General features: G+C 39.1%; 1 protein-coding gene across 3 annotated transcripts in view; it reads right to left on the bottom strand.

The window, feature by feature from the left end:
* VAV3 (vav guanine nucleotide exchange factor 3) overlaps nt 1-22,231 on the bottom strand; it is a 439,383-nt gene that overhangs the window by 227,575 nt on the left and 189,577 nt on the right. For all 3 annotated transcript variants that reach the window (XM_070467721.1, XM_070467720.1, XM_020869586.2), the window contains exons 3-9: nt 18,477-18,535; nt 16,017-16,082; nt 10,560-10,668; nt 7,612-7,704; nt 4,997-5,065; nt 2,056-2,159; nt 328-427 (exon numbers count right to left, since the gene is read on the bottom strand). In XM_070467721.1, the coding sequence (XP_070323822.1) occupies nt 328-427; nt 2,056-2,159; nt 4,997-5,065; nt 7,612-7,704; nt 10,560-10,668; nt 16,017-16,082; nt 18,477-18,535 (600 nt within the window). The remainder of the gene's footprint in view (nt 1-327; nt 428-2,055; nt 2,160-4,996; nt 5,066-7,611; nt 7,705-10,559; nt 10,669-16,016; nt 16,083-18,476; nt 18,536-22,231) is intronic.

Raw genomic sequence — 22,231 nt, 5'->3', positions numbered from 1 at the left:
ACTCATCCTGTACCTTTTACTTCCCTGGGTAAATTACTCATAATCTCTCTGAACCTTGGCTTTCTTATCCATAAAATAAGAAAATTAATTGTATGTATTTGACAAAGTCATGAGGGCCTAATGAAATAATCCATGTAAAAAGGCCATAAATATTCTATTTTACTACTGTCATTACTGCCACATTATTATTTTAGAGGGCTATCTAATATTTTATGAAATCACACTTAGAATCCATGGAAATTTACAGTTGCATTGATCATGAGAATAAATATATTGTTTCAGTTTATATTACTCTATGACACATACAAACAAAAAATAAACAGGCACCTCTAATTTCAGTTTGACATCTTCTTTTGTCTTAGAAATGTAGTCCAAACTAGAGATGGCCAACTCTACTCCACTGCAGTACTGCCCGTAAATAACCAACCTGAAAGGGAAAGAGAAAGAAAGCTGAGGACAAAAAGGCAAGATTAAAGTAGAAGAGGAAATCCATCTACTTAAATCCACAGTTAGATATAACCAAAGCAAATCTCACTCATCCTGCACTTCTTACTTTCTAGGTAACCCTGGACAGATTACTCAGAACCTCAGTTTTCTCATTTCTTTGAACACACACCACACTTACAGTATTCTTACCTGGAAAATCTTATGGACAGATGAGCCTGCGGGCTAAGTTGATGGGGTCACAAAGAGTCAGACACAACTTAGCGGCTGAGCACACACATACTTACAGTCCCAGAATTAGGGTCATCATATTTATGGTATTAAAAATGACTATTTTTAATTTCCAAATTTGAACGGAATTGATTCCATGTACATTTTTATAGCAGGCAGATTTTACAATCAAATTTAATGACTGTTAATATTGTTGGAGTGGGCTTCCCAGGTGGTGCTAGTGGTAAAGAAACTGCCTGCCAATGCAGGAGACACAAGAGACTCAGGTTCTATCCCTGGTCAGGAAGATCTCCTGGAGTAGCAAATGGGGATCCACTCCAGTATTCCTGTCTGGAGGATTCCATGGACAGAGGAGCCTGGAGGGCTACAGTCCATGGGGTTGCAAAGAGTCGGACACTTAGCATGCACACACACACATTGTTGGAGTACATGTATACATCAAAAATAAAATTAAAATTTCTGTTCAAGTTTCTGTTAGAGATCAACTTGTATACTGTTTATACTCACTCAGGAACAGTTTTATTTTCTATTACAATTTCACTGTAATCACCAGTTACAACTCCACTCATTAATAAAACTTCCTACTCCTTCCCACTTTTTAATTAAGAAAAATACATTATCTGAAAAGTGGGAATGAGAGGCCTGAGCTGTGCTGGATAGGAGATCATTCATACTGCATGGGGTCTGAGTCTACTTTAGGAAGGGTATCTCTGGAGTGACACCAATTTTTGCAGAGAGTCTGGTTAATTTATTGTTTCTTTTAGCTCTCTGGTGGAAGAAATACTACTATATTAATATTTATCTAATGTTGACACAAAGCAATTAATTAGGCACTTCTGGGTACTATGAACTATAGGGCTTGATTTAAAAAGAGAGTGCTATATTTTAAGCAAAATTCCTTGGTACTTCTAATTCATGTGAAAGTTTCAGAAGATTTTTTTCAAACTCCGAAAGAGAAATTGACTTTGCCTGTGAATCTAATCCTCCAAAATAGAGAATTATAAGCTATTAGAGTTGGAAAAAGCAGTAAGTACCAACTAATGTACCCCTAACATTTACAGACAAAGAAAAGGAGGCTCAGAGAATTAAGATGACCTCTTGAAGTCTATGTATAGGACTCAAGAGTGATAGGTCTGTACAAGAACCTACACTTTCTGGTGTTCAGGGCAAAACTTGGAACTCTTTTTTTTTTCTTTTTTCCTGGTATATATATATATATATAGCTCAACCACCATCCTGAGATTAACTGTCCCATGTTCTAATTACTTCCCAGGTAGTATCTTAATGAACCGTATTTACAGCTATTTATGAGACATTTTAATACTAACCCTCACTGTAATTACAAATTAATAGCCACGAAGTTTAAAATGCAAAAGTTACCTTTCCTTGTAGTTAATGAAAACTTGATACAAGTTCTGGTCATTTTTATTCACAATGGAATCATGAATCTCTTGCATTAGGTTCCGATGAACTTTCACAAGTTCCTTAGAAAAGAAAACAATGGCAAGAGAAATTAGGAATCAAAACAACAACAACAACAAAAAACCCATCACCTGGAGCTCAGCATCCCTACTGCTGCCAGACTTGCCATTCAAAGATCTGCTGAATGCCCTCAATATATAAACCTGCTCCCATCAGTGAAAAAGCGGAAGAGGAGGAGGGGAAGAAAGGGGAGGGGAAGGAGAGAAGAGAAAGAAAAGACAAGGGGAAAGGAAAGGAGGGGAGGAGAAGAGGAGAGGGGAAGGGAGGGAGAGAGGCCATGTACATGGAAATAGCCATTTCAGATCTGACTCAAAATGTCAGTATCCTGTGGAAAGAGAAATTATCTCACTAGTTATTAAAGGGTAATTTACTCCTTGTAAAAAAATATGTACAGTTCATTTTCATTTTATAATCACTTTAAATTTTTAAATAAAACTACCCAAATGCATAATGTTTTATTGACAGGATAAAGTAATGATTCATGTCCTTGGGACATGAACATGTAGATTTGTACTTGGGTCCATTAGTGGTGTCCTGGAGCTACACTAACAATCATCAGACTAAATTACTTGAAACCAGACAACTAATGGCATAAATAAGCAGCAAATAAATTGTAGTAGGCCGTTTAATAGGGCAACTCAAAACTCAAGGATTTCACATTTTTCCTGATAAGCAAGTCATTTTCAGTCAGACGGTAAAACACATACCACAGCTGGGAAACGACGAGACTCAAGTCAAAGTGTCAATTCTCCGACTACCTCTTCCCCTGTACCTTGCAGCATATACGGACTGCGGGGCTTACCTGTCCTCAGCAGGTGTAAGTAAAACACAAGTATGTTGGCCCTATCACTATTTTTTTCCTCTATCACTTTTTTTTTCTCTATCACTTTTTTGAGGAGCATGGAAAAGCCATTAGAGTAAGGACTGTCAAACAGGTCCTAAGTTACGGTGACCATATATAACTGGTTTGATGCTTATCTTCCTAGAATGTGTGGCTTGTTTTTTTTTAATTTGTTTTTTATTGAAGTATAGTTGATTTCCAATGTTGTGTTAGTTTTAGGTATACAGCACAGTGATTCAGTTATATACACACACACATACATATATATATATTCTTTTTCAGATTCTTTTCCCTTACAGATTATCCCAAAATATTGAATAGAGTTCTCTGTGCTATACAGTAGGTCCTTGTTGGTTATCTGTTTTCTTTTTATTTTTAATTTATTTATTTTAGTTGGAGGCTAATTACTTTACAATATTGTAGTGGTTTTGTCATACATTGACATGAATCAGCCATGGGTGTACCTGTGTTCCCCATTCTGAACCCCCCCTCCCACCTCCCTCCCCATCCCATCCCTCTGGGTCATCCCAGTGCACCAGCCCTGACCACCCTGTCTCATGCATTAAACCTGGACTGGCGATCTGTTTCATATATGATAATATACATGTTTCAACGCTATTCTCTCAGATCATCCCACCCTCGCCTTCTCCCACAGAGTCCAAAAGACTTCTATACATCTGTGTCTCTTTTGCTGTCTCACATATAGGATTATCGTTACCATCTTTCTAAATTCCATATATATGTGTTAGTATACTGTATTGGTGATTTTTTTTCTGGCTTACTTCACTCTGTATAATAGGCTCCAGTTTCATCCATCTCATTAGAACTGATTCAAATGTATTCTTTTTCATGGCTGAGTAATATTCCATGGTGTATATGTACCACAGCTTTCTTATCCATTCGTCTGCTGATGGACATCTAGGTTGCTTCCATGTCCTGGCTATTATAAACAGTGCTGTGATGAACACTGGGGTACATGTGTCTCTTTCAATTCTGGTTTCCTCAGTGTGTATGCCGAGCAGTGGGATTGCTGGGTCATATGGCAGTTCTATTTCCAGATTTTTAAGGAATCTCCTGTGTGGCTTGTTTTATGCTAAACATTCATTTGATAATTGCGAGCTTTTTCTTCTTTCTGTTACAAATCAATAAGAATGTCTTCATTTGGCCATAATCAGGAAACAAGGACAACATGCCACAGGTCATCAATTCGTGCACAGCAACACTAAATATAAAGGAATCATAATAGTAGGGACCTCACAGGGGACACAAGCAAGCCTGTACATCAAAGCTTATATACTGTATATAAAAGCTATATCTTAAAACCGAGGCCAATTCCAGAGGACTAAGAAGTTGAATCTTGCCTAGCAAGACTGTACACAGTATTGCACTTGGCTTGCTTCTAGGCTTCTTAGTAAATATTCTTTTAGGATTATAAGGTACCCTGAAATTTGTAATGACTGTATAAATGTGAAGAAAAGTTCTTCACATCTTATTAAAATAGATAGTTTTATCAGAAGGAAACAGTGTATTTCAGAAATGGAAGTTTATTATGTTATAACCAGAAGTAAAAAACACCAAAAAGCAGAAGGGAACTTCAGGAATGACAGTAAGTGGAAGAGAGGGATGAAGCCAGGACAGTGTCTGTAAGATGGGGTCGAGAACAAGATGGGGCTGGAGAACAGAGAGCAAGGAGTCGGGCAGAAGGGAACTCCCCTGAGACAAAGAGACTGTAACACCAGGGATTAACTGGGGCTACCTTGTCATGACAAACAATTACATACATGAGTCTTATCCATTTGTGTTCAGCATACATTTTGATTGATTTTTGGTTGACAATATGACATGGCAGTTATTTCCAGAAAATAAGACTATAAGAACTCAGGAGGCAGAAAATTGGGTTAAATTTCTTAGAGAATATGATGTTCAAGTAGAGAACCACTAAGTAAATAAAGATTTTATAGAAGTGTAGCTCAATTTTTACTAGTGATTTTTACTTACAGGAATGTTGATGAATACTGAATCAAATTCTGCTGCTGTCAGAAATCTTTTCAATGGTGCCATGAAATACTACCAGGAGAGAAGAGAGGGGTAATAATTAATCACAACTTATCCTAATCCATATGACAGTTTTTCATCAAGGAGCAATAAATATTTATTGAAAATTAATCAGTTTTATGAATACCAAGAAAAAAGCAGAAACTATTTTCTCTGTCATAAAGATTCAATACTTGAACAGAGATATAAGACATAAATACAGGTTAATAGATTTAAAATATGAAATAAAAGATTTGGCCTATAAGTGCTTCTAAAATTAAGAAAAGAAAAAAAAAAGAGAGAGAATGCCATTGGCTGAATTGGCAAACAATGGCAACATTTTGGAGATATATTTAAGGACTAATATAAAATATCCCTCACATGCTTTGTGGAGATTCTAGATCTCTGAGATAAATAATCTGCTTATGCAATTTAGGGATCACTCCCTTTCATTCCTTGAGAATTCTAGTTCCTGGCCTATCATATCTCTTGTTCATTACTACCCCATCTTTCTTGTTGACCATTTCAGTAACTATGTAGATGATCCTTCCAATATCCTGGCCTCTTATTTCCTTGAACTCCAACAATCTGTGCCCCATTCTAGCTGAGCTCCTCTTGTGATCATAGCCCAAGACCCTGTCATTACCAACCACTGCATGTGCTCCAGAGAATTAATTTGAAGCTGACCTCTACCCTCCTACCTTTACAGCTCTTCCTACAAAGACCTCTCCAACCTACTGGGTCTGCCCGTCCCCTGATCATCCCACAGTCCCTCATATCCTCACTTCCCTTCTTACCCAGTGTACATTCCACTAGTCATCATCAGAATCACTGCCCTGCAAATACCCTTACTCTTTTTTTTTTTCTGGAAAAATGAAAAGCTGGTTAAATCTAGCTTTCCATATATTTTGTGCCTGTACCTAAGAAGTTAAACAGAAGCTATACTGATAGCTAGTTCAAAAAATAATCACAGAACTCAACTGAACCTTCACACTATATAATCCCAGTACATTCACCCTCTCATTGTCTTAAACAATTCTTTCACACCTTCATCTATTTTTTTAAACTTGAAAAACTGTCTGCTGGTTCTCATTCTCCCAGCCTCCAAATGTGGAAGTCACCAGAAGTGATCTTAAACCTCTTCTCTATCAGCATTTGGTGGTTTCCTCTAGTGCCAAGGCCTTAAACACCATTGCATAATGATAAAGGCCCAATTTATACATCAATTCAACTTTTCCACCAAATGTCAGACACATATATCTAACTTCCTCCTCAACACATCCCGATAATAGGTATTGCAAATGTAGCAGGTCCCAGCAGACTCATGATCACACACCTATCCTTTCCCATCTCAGTCACCATTGTCATAAAAACCTAGTGTTCTTGATTGCTCTTGTTCACACATCATTTACCTAATTCATCATCAAATCCACTAGGCTCTACTTTCAAAGCTTATTCAGAATCTGACTACTCTCTACCACCTTTACCAATACTATCACTTTCTGTCAACTTTATTACTGCAATGTTCTTCTAATATTTTCCCCCATTTCCACCCTTGCCTGACAAGAGGCAGAATGAGCTGCTAAAAACTTACATCAGATCCCATTACTTTTGCTACTCACGACACTTCGGCTTTGAGCCAGGTGTTCCCACATGCCCCCTGTGCCTCGGGGGCTCCGCAGGCTTCCCATCTCAGTCTCCCCTGCACACAGTCTGCCTCCCATCTCAGCCTCCCCTGCACACAGTCTGCCTCAGCCTCCGGGCCTGCTCTGTTCACTGAAGCGCACTGAACACTGTCCCACGTGAGGGCCCTTCTCCCAGGGATCGTCCACTCTGGGATATTCACGTGGCTCGCTCCTCAATTCACTCAGCTGTCTGCTTACATATGACCTGACCATAGAGGCTTTCCGTTACCACTCTACATAAGATAACACCAGCTTCCCCCATCACTCACTATCCCCTTCCTCTGCCGTATTTTTCTTCAGAGGACTTATCACCACCTGACATACTTACTTGCTCAGATTATAAACCCTCCCATCAGAGTCAGGAGAACTATTGAGTTTAGTTGTGTTGGTGGCTATACCCTCAGTCCCTAAATTAGGGCCATTCAGACACTAAGAAATCAATAAATCGTTATGGGATTGTGGGACGAATAAATCTGCTTTGAGATCTTTAAATCCAAAATTATACTGAATATCAGAATACACAGACACTGCAGAAACATTGAGCCTAATGCATCAACTATAAAGGCAGTACAGCAAGTCCCTGACAGACAAATGCGCTCCATTCTGAAAGCGCATGAGGAAATTCAAGTTCAACAGTTAGTCTAGGTACCCACTTAACACGATCAACTATATAGTACTTTACTGTAACAGGTTTATAATACCTTTCACACAAATAATATACACATTAAAAAATATATATTTTTAATCTTATAGTACAGTACCTCAAAAAGTACAGTACAATAGCTGGCATATAGGGACTGTCACATACATTCACATCTTTGAAAGTTCACAACATAGAGGTTCGTATGTAGGTGACTTACTGTGTGTGAAAATCGAGAATACCTAATGACTTACTTTTTCTATTGACTCCAGGGTTTCCGTATATTTTTCTTCTGTCTGCTTAATTTCTGCTAGGCAGCAACTTCGTATATCATTTTCTGGACATTTCTACAATTAGAATTTTCAAATTAAAATTATTTGATCAAATTCATATGTTAATCTCTTCAGTAGAAGATAGAAATAAAAATTATTTCATTTTTAAGCATTCCATTCTAACACCATGATTTCCTTTCTGTTTGTTTCTGTTCTTTTGTTTTGTTTTGGCCATGCTGCATAGCTTGTGGGATCTTAATTATCTGATCATGGATGGAACCCGTGCACCCTGCAGTGGAAGCATGGAGTTCTAACCACTGGACCACCAGGGAATTCCCAGGCCTTCCATTCTAATAACACAAATAACTTAAAGATACATTGAACTGCATTTGTGAAGGATCTTTGCTTTTAAAGGGCTTCCCTGGTGGCTCAGATGGTAAAGAACCTGCCTGCAATGCAGGAGACCCAGCTTCAATCTCTGGGTCAGGAAGATCCCCTGGAGGAGGGCATGGCAACCCACTCCAGTATTCTTGCCTGGAGAATCCCATGGACAGAGGAGCCTGATGGGCTGCGTGGTGTCACAAAAAGTTGGACACGACTGAATGACTAACACACTTTGCTTTTTAAAAAAATGTGAACAATGTAAATGCAAAGGTTTGAGATAATTAAAAATATACTATGAGTATACTCTCTTTAAACTGAAGCATCTATTTTATTATAACTCAATCTGGAAACATTATGAATGGTCTAATACCATTTTCTCAATGTACAGCATACAAGTGCTATAGAAATAACTGCAAAAAATCATAAAAGGATATTTGATAAGTAAAAAAATCTTAAAATATTTTTTCAGGAGTTAACATCTTGATGTTTGGTTTTTACTAAGTGTTTAAGACTACAGGCAGAAGAACATGGTAAGAAGACCAAAGGTTTGGGGACCAGACAGAATTGGGTTCAAGGACCAGTTTTACTGTCATTTAGCTTGTCATTGTGAAGAAGTTACCTAATTTCTCTGTCTCAATTTTCTCATCTATAAAACAAAATTACAGTACCCAGCCCAAGGATCTGTAAATGAGATAACCCATGTGGTGCGCCTAACACCCTGAGGAGTGGACTAGAAGTGCCGTATGCATTCTGTCATCATCACTGCTCACCCTGGGCCACATGGACAGCCCAGCATCGTCAGCTCAGTGAAGACAGTCCTTGGGAAAGACAGTGAAGAATCTGCTGGTGCCCAAAGCAGCTGATAGTTTAAGGGGGCACAGACAATACTTTGTCACCTAAAACACTTAAAATGCTGCCACAGGTGTCCAATCAGCTGGTGCAGCAAGTTAAAGCACACATTTATGACATTTACCAAACACAGGCCAGCCAATCTGTTTTCATCCCACAGAAGCTGCTGCTCCCTACCTGGACATCAGACAACTTGCCAGCCTTTTATTAAATGCAAGAGGTCAAAGAGAGCTGAGAGAATTCATCAAAGTACTGAAGAAACCTAAACTACACCTAGCTCATGAAGAAAGGCTTTTGTGTAAAAAAAGACTATGTTAATAGAAGTTTAAGCAACTGACTTTTTTCTTTTTCTTTTCTATTTCAAATTACAGATGAGAAAATCATTGAAAGTAATTCTGAATGCTTTACATATTTTCATGCAGATAGTTTTGTGGGCTCATATTGACTATGGTAATATCTGAAACTAGGTTTATAAAATAGCAAAAAGATGCTAGGAGACCTATAATGAAACAAAAGAAAGGAAAATACCTTATATCAACTCCTAACAAACAGGAAGAAATATTCTTTAACATATATTTTATGCCACATCAAATTTAAAGTAGATTTATCTGCTTTGTAAGAGATTTCCTTTCATAACAGTATAATTTTATGATTCCCTGAAATTATGCTCTATTGCCGCTCTGCTTTATTTAGCTGGGTGGCATGCCCTTTACCTCTCAGACTTGATTTTTCTACTAGTAAAATGAAAGGATTAGACCAGAGATTCCCTATGGATGTTCTGAACTGCACAATGTCACATTTTGTGCACTTCAGTTGTGTCCAACACTTTGCAACTCTACGGACTGTAGCCCACCAGGCTCCTCTGTCCATGGGATTCTCCAGGCAACAATGCTGGAATGGGTTGCCACGCCCTTCTCCAGGGCATCTTACAGACCCAGGGATTAAACTCACATCTCTTGTGTCTACTGCTTGGGCAGACAGGTTCTTTACCACTAGCATAACGTGGGAAGCCCAACATCATGTTCATATGCCTCCAAATGCAACAACATGTCATGGTTATACAATTATACATAAAAAGGGATGGCTTTGATGGTAAAGCATCTGCCTGTAATGTGGGAGACCTGGATTCAATTGCTAGGTCAGGAAGATCCCCTGGAGAAGGGAATGGCTACTCACTCCAGTATTCCTGCCTGGAGAATTTCATGGACAGAGGAGCCTGACAGGCTACATTCCATGGGGTCACAAAGAGTATGACATGACTGAGCGACTAACATTTTTCAAACATTAAAAAGAAAACAAAAAATGATTCCAGCAGAAGTTACCTAAATAATTTTAACTATTATATTAATTACAATCATTTCATTACAATTGCAATTAATATACTTATTACATGAATATTACTTTATTTTATTAATTATAATTATCATATTAGTTAGCCATTCAAATAATCACTTTCCTAATAAAATAATTAAGACTAACAAGTCATGGTTATACAGTTAAAAGCAAGATAAGAAAACAAAAGGCGACTCGAGCAGAAATTAAACAACTAATTATAACTATTGTATTTATTATAATGTTAATTATAGCATAAATATTGTATTAATTATAATTATTATATTAATTAGTCCTTCAAGTAATCACTTTCCTTATAAAACACTCAGTAACTTAGAAACGTCCTAGCCAGGTCAAAATCCTACCGACTGCTGAGCTTCCTCCGCCTTCATCAGGTCCTCGTATACCTCGCCACCTTCATCCTCCCCATACACACAGTCATATAGACCCTCTTCATCTTCCACGTGGGTTTCACTGAAACAAAGGGTACGACATAAATGTCATTTCTGTCATGCAGTAAACACAATAGTGAGAAACAGGTTACTGGATTTTAGCACAAAATACAGATCAACTAGAGTGGGATGAGTGAAAGGCTCACATTCCAGCTCTGTCCCTCCTGATAAGAACGATGACAAACAACAGAATCCGACAGTGACAGCAGTGAGCTAACCCTCACTGGGCATTTACTGCATCACTCTGCATGGATTGCCCTCGTTTGCCCATTTACTGTGTTAACAGGTAGGCATGCCGTTTGGTCAGTCATAGTGACAAGGATTTTGAGAGAGAAAAAGATTCTTTGACTTGCCCAGAATGACACAGCTCATCCAAGGGCAAAGCCAGGATTTAAAATTCAGGCTACCTTACACTCTGAGTATTTTAACTGCTCTATTATCATGCTTGTTGTTCAGTTCTTAAGTCGTATCCGACTCTGTGGATCCATGGACTGCAGCACACCAAGTTCCTCTGTCCTCCATGATCTCCCAGCATTTGCTCAAATTCATGTCCACTGAGTGGGTGATGCTATCTAACTATCCTCCTCTCTTCCTGCTCTATTTCACGGCCTCCCACTTTTCATATGTCAAGGCCTCATGGGAATTCCCTGGTGGTCCAGTGGTTAGGACCAGGCATTTCCACCACCCTGGCCCCAGATTCATTTCCTGGTTGGGATATTAAGATCTCACATGCCTTGGCCAAAAAAAATAAAAGTGCCAGTTTCATCATCTGTATGAAAGGATATACTATGGAGAAGACAGAGGAGTTGGGAAGGAGTTACTATTTATAAATAATCCTTTTAAAACTTTAATTTCTGTTGATTATAATCATCAATATCTAGCACAATAGTTTTCAAACCATGTTCCTTCAAGGCCACTCAAAGGATACCCATAGGTTCCCTTTGAGTCAGGTTCCTTTTTTATCTGTTTTATTTGTATTTTGCTTAAAGAAAAGGTCCCAAGGCCACAAAACATTTGTAAAAGCCTTTTAAATTCTTCTGCTAGTCTCCCAGCAATGGAAAATAATCTCTATTTTTAAAGCTTCCATGAATGCTTCCACAGTGACTGATTGATGTATCATCCCTAAACTCTTCATGTGAGACAGTAAACCTGTTCAGTCAAAGTAGAAACAGCCGCTCCTACCTATCACCCATTCTATCACTACTTGAGTTTTTCCTTTCCATTCAAGAGTTCCATAAATAGCTTCTACTAACAAATAATGCCAAAGAACTGAGATTAATAAATTAAGGTGTGTTAAAAAGAAGCAGAAAAGAAATTCCACTCCTCCAATACTGCCAGCCCTTAGCATTTCTCTTGGGCCTGTGCAGATAGAACATTATAAATTGATATGTACAAAAATAAAAACATTGTAAGTATAAATGTCACTCTGCAACTCGGAGCATTTTTCAAAGTAGGGGCAATCACAAGGTTGTCTACGTTTATCAGGAAGAGTTATTTGGAGGCACTTGACAGAAAGGAACTGTCAAACACCCAGAAGAAAGAAAGGTGCCTTAAGGCAGAGCAATCTAGTGCTAAGACAAGCTACAGAGAACTCTGCTCTGAGAAAACTCATTCCAAGATGACTTGTCCTCCTGTCTACCCACCTACCTGATTTTTACTAAGAACCTACTGATTGCCAGATCCAGAAGAATGCCTAGATCCAGAAGATCCAAGGGCTCTCCCATAGTCTAATGTGGAAAACAGCACAGAAACACAGAATTCTATGATGCAGAGGAAAGAGTAAGCAATACTCTGACTAAGGAAGTCAGGGAAGGCTTCACAGAAGATATTACATCCGAACTGGATCTGCAGTGTATTTATTGAGTCAACATGTATTTGGTGAATAAATACCATGATCCAGGAGATATAGCCGCAGATGAGGCAGACACAGTTGCTGCCCTCAGGGATGACACATTGAATGAGAAGACGGGATGAGTATTCAGACAAAGGACACCAAGCTGTGAGAAGGAAGGCAGGTGTGCAGAGCCTGGCAATGTGAAGGCTGGAGTCCCGTCCAGGTGAGTGAGGGGAGATCCAGAGAAGAGCTAACCAATCTGAGAAGAGCCTTGTCCTCTGTAAGCTGAACTTTACCTGGGCAACTGGGGACCACGGAGGGGTTATAGAGGGGTAATGTGGAGAGTGAAGAAGTCAGACAGGGAGATGGGGTGGGAGGTAATGAACACCATAACTAGGGTAAAAGAAGGTGAGGAGAACAATGTAAAGACTGTGTGAAGTCCAACCAACCAGACTCGGGGACCCGTCTGGATTAGGGGGAGGGAGGGAGGAAGGAGTGAAGGATGCTTCTCAGCTTTCTACTCTGGAAAACTAGGGACATGGTGAGTCATATTGGCAGTTCCAGAATTTCCATACTGAGGGGCTTAGGCAGGCACTGTTCTCCTCTGAGAACAGTGGGGCAGTTCAACTAGTTTGAGTACTTTCCATAACCCATCAAAGGATAAGAAGGTTTGATGAGGTCATGAAGGAACTGAGATTTAAAAAAAAAAGATAAAGGAGTAGGTTCTATATCAAAGGGGATCCTGTTCAGAAGGAAGACAGGCTGTGAAATCCATTTCCTACCTCAGACGCCCCAACTCGCCCTCCACCAAACAACAACAACAAAACAAAAAGCAAACAAACAAAAATGACATCATCTTGCTTAATTCTTGCTATTGACTATTTCCCACAAGAGCAGAGGCATATATGTATAAATACACACAGATTTTTCTCTAAGAACTGCAGGAGGGACACACATGTATCCACACACGTTGCAACTGGACTAGAACAGTTTGGGTTTTATTATTCAATCCCAGAGTAAAACTGTTTCTTGCTAACAGTTTGGTCAATAGTTTCTGATTTGTATAAAATGAAGAGGGGAGAGGAAGGAAGGAGCTGTGATTTTTCAAATGGTCAATAGATCAACAGCCATCCATATTAGCTTTCCTGTGTCCAGGCCATCAATATATGGTTACATCTGACACTCTGGTCACGAAGGCTGGAGGAGAAAGGACACTGTACAGTTTAGCCATCTCACATGCTCTCCGCGCCATCCTGCATTAGCTTCTCTCCACATCAGGAGAGAATGTTTCCCCCTGCAGTGCAGAGCAGAGTAGACCACTGTTTCTTCCGGGGGCCTCCCTTCAGACAATTCACCCCCAAAGGTGACAGTGAAGTATGTGAAGCCACAGAGCTCATCACAAAGCCAAGACTGAAGATCAAGACCTTACGGCATCTGCAGAAAACACAAGCATTTGGACCTCCAACTCCAGGTGGAGAGGTGAAACTGACTTCAAATGCAAGCATCTGCAGGAAACACAAGACATCTGGACCTCCAACTCCAGGTGGAGAGGTGAAACTGACTGCATCTCCCAGGGCAGCCAGGCTGGGGACCCGGATTTTCTCCAAACTTGCATCCTCACAGACAAATTCTGACATCAACAGAACAAGATGAGCAAGACTATAGGAACGAGTAAGTATAAGTGACAAATGGTGGAGGTTAAAAAATGTCATCATAGCACTGGAAATAATAATATTTTTTAAGACTACAAAGAATTTAATTATATTACCAGTAATCTTATAGTCACTTGATGAAGACTATAGCCAATTCAATGAGATGCTCAGTAATGACTTTACTGAAGATTAGTAAATTCTAGGAGATTTTAAATAGAATTAAGAAATCCTTCTTTTTTTTTTTTTTTTTTTTTGGCTGTTCCAGGTCTAAGTTGCAGCATAACATGAGGGATCTAGTTTCCTGACCAGGGATCAAACCCAGGCCCCCTGAAATGGTAGCACAGAATCTTAACCACTGGACTGCCAGGGAAGTCCCAATAAGAAACCATTCTTGATGGACATTTGAAATATTAGACTTTGTGGCCCATCCATATGCAGCCTACTCCAGGAGGGCTGCTGGCCGGCCCTATGGCTCCTATCACAGAGCTCTCCGGCTGAAAGTTCTTGGAGGAGCAAGGCAGGGTGCTTGTGGGAGTCAACGCAGTGAGCTAGAATAAGAACTGCATGGGTTCAAACCCAAAGACTACTATTTACTAGCAATACGATCTTTAGCAAGTTACTGAGCTTTTCAAGGCTCAGTTTTCTCATTTGTAAACTGTGGTGATACTAGTAACAACTTCATAATGTGGTGTTACATGAGAGAGTGTGTGGAAACATGGTTAGCACAGGATCCTAGGAACTGATAGATGTCTCCTAATGGACAGCTCAAGCCTGAAATATCGCTCCTGGAAGAGGTAGATGCTCAATGCAGCTTTGGCCTATTTATTCAGAACACAGATATTTATGGAGGGCCTACTAGATACTAGACACCGTTTGAAGTGCTAGGAAAATAGCCAAGAACAAACTAAAGTCCCTGATCTCGTGAAGTCGGTCTTCTAATGAGGATGGACAGTACATGAAGCAAACCGAGACTACCTCAGGCAGAGGCGAGTACCATCAAAAGACAGGGCAAGGGAAGCGGGGTGACCATTTCAGGTCAGGCAGTCAGGAAGGCTTCACTGGGAGGGCCATCTGAGTGAAAACTTGAATGGTGAGGGGTCAGCCACAAGAGCGGAACGCACAGCAAGTGTAGAAGTCCTAGGGTAGGAACAAGCTCCCTATGCTGGGGTTGTCAGGATGGATAAGTGGATGAATTTCCTTAGGACCTGAATCTCTCCTGGAGCAGAATCTATGTCTTATTACAATTCTCTGCAAACACACCTGATCTTTGGCATCAGTTCCCTGAGGGGTGAGGATCACATTTCATATTTATTTGTAATCTGCACAAGTCACTCAATCAGCAGGAGATAATCAGCTGCAAAGACCTTTAGCCTCTCCTGGCTATTTAACAATATGGCCCCAAAAGATTCTCTGTTCAGAATCAACACCATCTGATGAAACACCCCTGAATAACCCCCACCCACAATAATCTTGTCTACCCTTGAACTTGCACAGCAAGCATTATCTGTCCTCCAAGTCTAATGGTAGATTCTACTTCTCTCTCTGGTTGTTTCTTACTTTTCTGATTCCAGGTTCATCTACAATGCCTCTACAATGCCTTTGAGAAACTTCCAAATGTTAACTTCATTGCCGTCTGTTTCTTTACTCTCCATAGAGACTAACACAATGCAAGATACACAACAGGAATTAAAAGTCACTTGAAGTACATTTTCTTGTGAACATTTCCATCAGGAGTTTGAGGTTAATTCTTACATATCTTAATCACTAAGCCACAATTCCCCTTTAGATAGCTATTTTAACACCTATGGTTAAAATTCACAAAGGATGCAAAAATCGGCAGTGGTGTTAATTTTGCTGAAATTTTGCTGAAAACGCTCAACATACTCGATTAAATCAGGCAGGCCTTTGTAGATGTCATCATCATTAACGCTTTCTTCTGTCGGGAAGGGCCTAGGAGGGAGCGGAAAAAACAGTGAATGAGCAACAACGAGGCTGGACATTTGCCACTCACTAAACACAAAAGTTCAGCCGCAGCCAAAGTGGTCAGGTCAGTCACCATGCTTCACATGACATCTGGGGTTTCTCCCAAAGTGTGGGACTCTGTGGCTGTGTCAGGGTCCCCCAGGAAGGCTGTGGCACCTGCTACCCCAAAACCCCTGCAGCAATCACTGCTGGTCACTACAGTCATGTGAGTGGATGTAGATGTGCTAAGGTGCTCACCAGTTCCCACCAGCCACACATTTGCAGGCTCACCTCACCGCTCACTGCAGCTTCCCGGTTCAGAGTGGGCCCTTATCTTCCACATTGTCTCTTTGCACTTAGAGAATCTGATCTGACAAATAATTTGGTAACAATCCTCCAAGCATGACTCGGTTTACTAGTATCAATAAAAAAATTAGAAGTAAAAACTGTCATGTCCTCTATATATGATCATTGACTCTGATATAATTTTCTACTCAGACCATAAACTATATGTCATATTTTTAAATTTTCATCTATTGGACAAATGAGTCAAACAGGCCTCATGGAGAATATGGTGTTTTCTTTGTCCCCTGGTCAAAGAAAATCACTTTAATTTATGCCCTGTTCCTAGCCATTGACTCCCGTTTGCCTCACGCTTTGACCTTTGTTCATAACAACAACATAATGCCCTAAATTTACATCTGACAAAATCACAGTGATTATACTATGGTGTCAAAAGTTTTACCCTTTCTTTACATACAGCCAGCATGTCATATGTTTCATAAAAACAAGAGGACCCATCAAAATAACAAATAAGCACTAAATAATTATATTTAGCATAGGGAAAATATTTCACATTGGTTTACAGATTAACTTAATACTTATGACATTTAAGGAACATACATTTTTCAAATAAATTAAAAAGTATGAGAAATGCCAGTTTCAAAATCCTTTTTTAAAATAAGTATCTTGACACATTTTATTATATTCTTATATACAAGTTCATCGTAGTAAAAACTGAAATTATAAATAAGAGTAATTTAAAAGGAAAAAAAAACTCCTATGTATCCTTTCAGAATTAACCATATATAAACACATAAAAATAAAAACATGCTATTTCAAAATGTTCTGCTAGCTTATAACAAAATATAAGCTGACACGGAAAGAGAATCATAAACTGAAGAGGTGATGACAGGGTATGCAACATTTATCCAACCTATAGACTCCCTCTGTAGAAAGCTGCCAAATTCCTGGTCCGTTTCTGAGAAAGGGTCTGCGGGGCATCCTCCCCAAGGTCACTATGCTTTGTACCCAAGGACTGGGCTGCCCAGCCACAGCTGATTAAAGCTGTAGACATGCTTACATCCTCTCATTTGGAATCTGAATGTGAACAGAAAATTGGAAGCAACAGAAGACGAGACAGAGGTTCACAGAGCCCCATAACAGCTAGAGACAGTTATAGACCCCTGAGGAAATCACATGAGAAATGAGATCCATTCCATTTCCATGTGGCTGGTTGTGTGACTGCTGAAACTGCTTTTCTGTATTTCTAACATCATTAACAATACAACTTTCTAACTGAACTCAGTTGGATATGCCGTATTTTAAACAGAAAAGGTCCAACACAACATATGTATCTCCATTTCCATACTTACTGACTGCATAATGCTTCACTGCCTGGAAAAAGTAGAATTTAACCAATTTACAGTTGACCATTGAACAAGATGGTCTGACCTCCACAGGTCCACTTATAAACTGACTTTTTTCAGTAGTACATACTACACAATCCATGGTTGGTTGAAACCGCTGACGCAGAGGAACAGCGGATGCAAAGTATCAACTGTAAGTTATGCTCAAATTTTCAAATGTGTGGGCAGTGGGTGCCCCTAATGCCCACACTATTCAAGGGTCAACTATAATTCCAAGATTTCATTTGGTACCAAACCTTCAGTAAATCTCCTTGTACATATATCATTTTGGTTGTCTGATTAATTCTTAAAATGCCTGAAAGTTGTGGCTTCTTGTTATGGCTTATAGGATATAAATGTACTACAACATTTTTTAAAATATTTATTTAATTAAGCATTGTCTTAATGAATCACCTGTACAAAAATGTTAGAAGAAGTTAAAAACAAAATAAACATATCAGTGATTGTCACCAGTAAATTGAGAACAATGTTTACCCAAGGTGTTTTATTCAACTCTATAAATAAGTTCTTACTTGCTCAACAAATTTCAAATGTCTATTGAGTACTTATGTACTAGGCATTCTGAGTGAATGAGATGCAGTCCCTGTGTGCAAAGTGCTTTACAAACAGTAACTATTTGATAAACAATCAGTTCACTGAACAGGACACACGAACCATAGAGAAACCAGCTTACCTGATCCCTGTGGCCAACGCGATAGGTGTGCGAGAAAGTCGCGATAACGTTTCTATTACCTAAGAAAAGAGGACGGGGTTTATTAGACAAGCATTTCATTAAAAAAATTAGTTTCAAAAACTAGTTTTACTAGCTAATATTAACAATAGCAGCAAAAATGTAAATTTATAGATACCACAAAAGGGCAGAATGGGAAGAGCTATAACTGAGAGGTATAAACATTTGGGTTGTAATTTTGTCCCTTGCCTTAACTTCATGATGCTAAGCAAATGACTAGCCATCTGGTTTGCCGTTTCTTAACCAGCAAAAACAAGGAGTTGGGCAAGGGAGTCCTAAAGGTCTCATATTCCCACTTCTACATGATCTGAAAGACCCTGCGTCCTCTTGCACTGTCCAAAACAGTAGCCACTAGACACAGAGAGGCTGTTTAAATTTAAATGAATTCACATTTTTAAAACAAAAAATCAAGTTCCTTAGTTGGACTAGCTTCATTGAAAGTGCTCCGCAGCCCATGCGCCGAGTGGCTACTGCACTGGAGGACACAGACGTGAAGCGCTTCCACTGAGACAGAAGTTCACTGGCCAGCACTGCCGGTAGCACGCTAGTTCACGGGGAAGACTCTCCAGCCAGCCCATGTGAGTGCTAATCCTGACTTCACCATCTATGGGCCATGTATCCTTAGACAAACTACTTAAATACTTTGGGTTTCCGTTTTCTCATGTGGATACTGCTTATAATAATTTAGATTATTAATAATCCTTACCTTATTATAAGAATTAAAAAGATAACGCATGTAAAGTATTTATAGGGTGGCTATTTTTACAAACGCCAACTTTAAGAAAATTATCTTATTCTGATTCTAGAAAAAGATTTTCCTACATTACCTTAATTATCTGTATCTGTTTCAAAAATTCTTTATAAAGATCTTCAGTACTTCACCCTCCATGTGCTCTGACAGCGCTTTAGCATTAGCACCTAGAAAGTGTACCTTCCTTCCCACGTTTGTACCAAATAGCATCTCTTTCAAAAACTTAGTAAGGAAGTCAGTGAGCTAAAATGTATTTTTCTCATGAAACCAGAGAAAACATAAATTGTTTTAAATTTATGTTTAAATTTAAACATAAATGGAAAGATAATAAATTGTCTTAACTCTCTAAACAAAATGTGAACAGGTTCTACTATACAGTCTGTTCACAATGAGGGGGGAAAAAAGGAGAAAAGGTAAAAATGTTATCTCTAGGTTGAGGTAATCTTTGAATTCCTCAGTTAAAACATGGAAACGTAAAGTTTCCAGTACCAGGCTATTCATAAGGGCATTAGCCACATATCCACTTCTGTATCACCTACTTCAGGAGGCAGAATGTTGCCGTGGTTACAAACTGTGAGCTGAGAACACGTGGAGGGTTTAGGCCCCCACCTTTATCGTATGGATAATAACAACCTGTCTCACAGAATTACTGAAAATTAAATGAGACAATGCCTATCAAATGCCTGACACAATAAATGTGAACTGTTAATAATACACAAAATAAACTTATTATATACAAATGAAATTTAATCAAAACCTTTTATGCAATTTCTTCCTGGTTTAACTGCTGAAACAAATATAAAAATAAAACACCTAGGTAACACTTGATATCATTAATAAATATTCCAGGATAAAGATAAAGCATCTTCAGTGAGCCTATAAGTTCGGAAGACCATAAACAAATAATAAATTTATCACAAAAAACTGATTTCATGATAAAAAGTCATTTGCTAAATTTCCAAAAATATGTATTATTTAGGGAAAAGGCTAGCTGTTGGAGAATTCCAGGATAATCTGTGAAGTAATATTGAGACTCATGAATTAACTACATTGGTGAATTTTAGCATGAGCCTTATGATGTGGTATTGTTCTAAAGTTATGGGGTGAAGTCAGCTTCAAATTTGTTTTTTTAACAGCAGTATCACTACTCAATAACAAGAGAAATAGCAACAGCATTGGTATAGCTATGTGTTTTACTACTTCTGTTATTTATTTTAACGCAAATGGTAAAACACCAAATTTACAGCCTGTTCCCATCACACAAGACTATATGTAGTTTGATTTTTTTCATACAATTGTCCACCAGAGGGAGCCAAACGATAGTCTATCATTTCACTGAGGCATTGAATGTTAAGTATAAACATTTCTGAAAATTAACAAGCTGAAACCAATTCCTGTTATTTACTTAGAAGGACTACTTATTGCTATTCAAGGATAGAAAAATAACAAATATATAATGTCAGTGGATGAGACAGAAGGATAATATGTATCATGTCTTAAAGAGACTCTCGGAGGACTATCACGCAGTTTTGTGTCTATCCTTATACATCAGGTCAATCCACCAACTCTAAGTTTAGGCAAAGCAAATAATGATTGGTCAATGTAGTGTTTTTAGAACAGTGTGTATTATATAAAGGTGGGGTGTATCTGGATTTGGAGTAGACAAATACACAAATTAATGCCAGATCCTCAAGCCGTCCATGTGGAGAATGACCTGCTGTTAGAAACATCCATTCAAGTATACTTACAAAAGAAAATATCCCCTAGGACAGTAAGAAGACTGCCCTTGAAATGTCTTAATTTCTAAACTGTTACTTCAAATAGTGTGACATATGGACATTAATTCTCAGAAAGGAGGTGTAACAAGTTAGAATATTTGCAGGTTAATAGGCTGACAACCAACTATTAAATCCACATTCTGGATTTTCTTTCCCTACCTAAATCCATCCTTTGTTTGATAAGAAGAAGAGCATTTATAAAGAAAAGAAAAAAATTCGAGATAATAGGAATAAGAGTGACATGTGAGGAAGGTGGGAGAGGTGGGCAGGGCTTCTGTGTGTATGCTTTAAAAGGGTGAGCTAGATTCCAAAATCCATGAAGGATCATTGGACAAGTTTGAGGAGGAGAGCAGGGTCCAAACTGCATTTTTGGAAGGTCATTCAGCAATGGGAAGGACAGACTGGAGTAGGAGGACACTGGATAGAGACAGGGGCCAGGAGATCCACCAAGGGGAGGGCTCTCAATCATCCAGGGAGAGATGAGAGGTCTCAGCTAAGACAGCAGTAGGGCAGCTAGAGAAGAGGTGGAAATGGTGAGGAACAGAGGCTGATGCTCTGGGGCAGCTGAAGGAGGAGGAAGCAGCCAGGACCATCTGGACTGGCTGCTACAGTGTGGAGGGGCCAGCTCCACCACTGCCCACCCGAAAGCTCCAGGATACTCCAGAGCAGGAAGTTCTTGCTCTCTGTTCCCTCCAAACACCTGACTACGTTCATCCTGAACTCGGCCTGGCTGATTCCCACCCAGAGCCTTCTCTGACCATCTCCCTGCTCCAGACTGGGTTCTTTGTGTCCACACAGGACCCTGGACATCACTCTGCCCTAGCACCTCTCATTTTGTTTAAAAATTTATCTAGTATTTAAAATATTTCAGAAGGACTCATATTTATCTTATCAGATGAAATAATACAGAAATACATAAAAGTTGCACCCCTCACCCATACACACACACACACACACAGGTCTCTCATTTTCTGCCTAAAGGAAACCCGAGGTAAGAATCTGGTGTGACTCCTGAAGAATTTTTTTTTTGACTATTATTTTAGCTAATGTGTTTCTATTATACAGATGTTTCTACAAACATGCTTTTGTCATTTAACAAAATATCACAGATAGTGGTGTCAACACATACAGATCTTCTTTATTCATTTTAATGCTGTACCACATTCCAA

Source organism: Odocoileus virginianus, chromosome 5, assembly GCF_023699985.2.
Source record: "Odocoileus virginianus isolate 20LAN1187 ecotype Illinois chromosome 5, Ovbor_1.2, whole genome shotgun sequence".
NCBI classification, from domain to species: Eukaryota; Metazoa; Chordata; class Mammalia; order Artiodactyla; family Cervidae; genus Odocoileus; species Odocoileus virginianus.
This window is presented reverse-complemented; position numbering and strand designations above follow the sequence as displayed.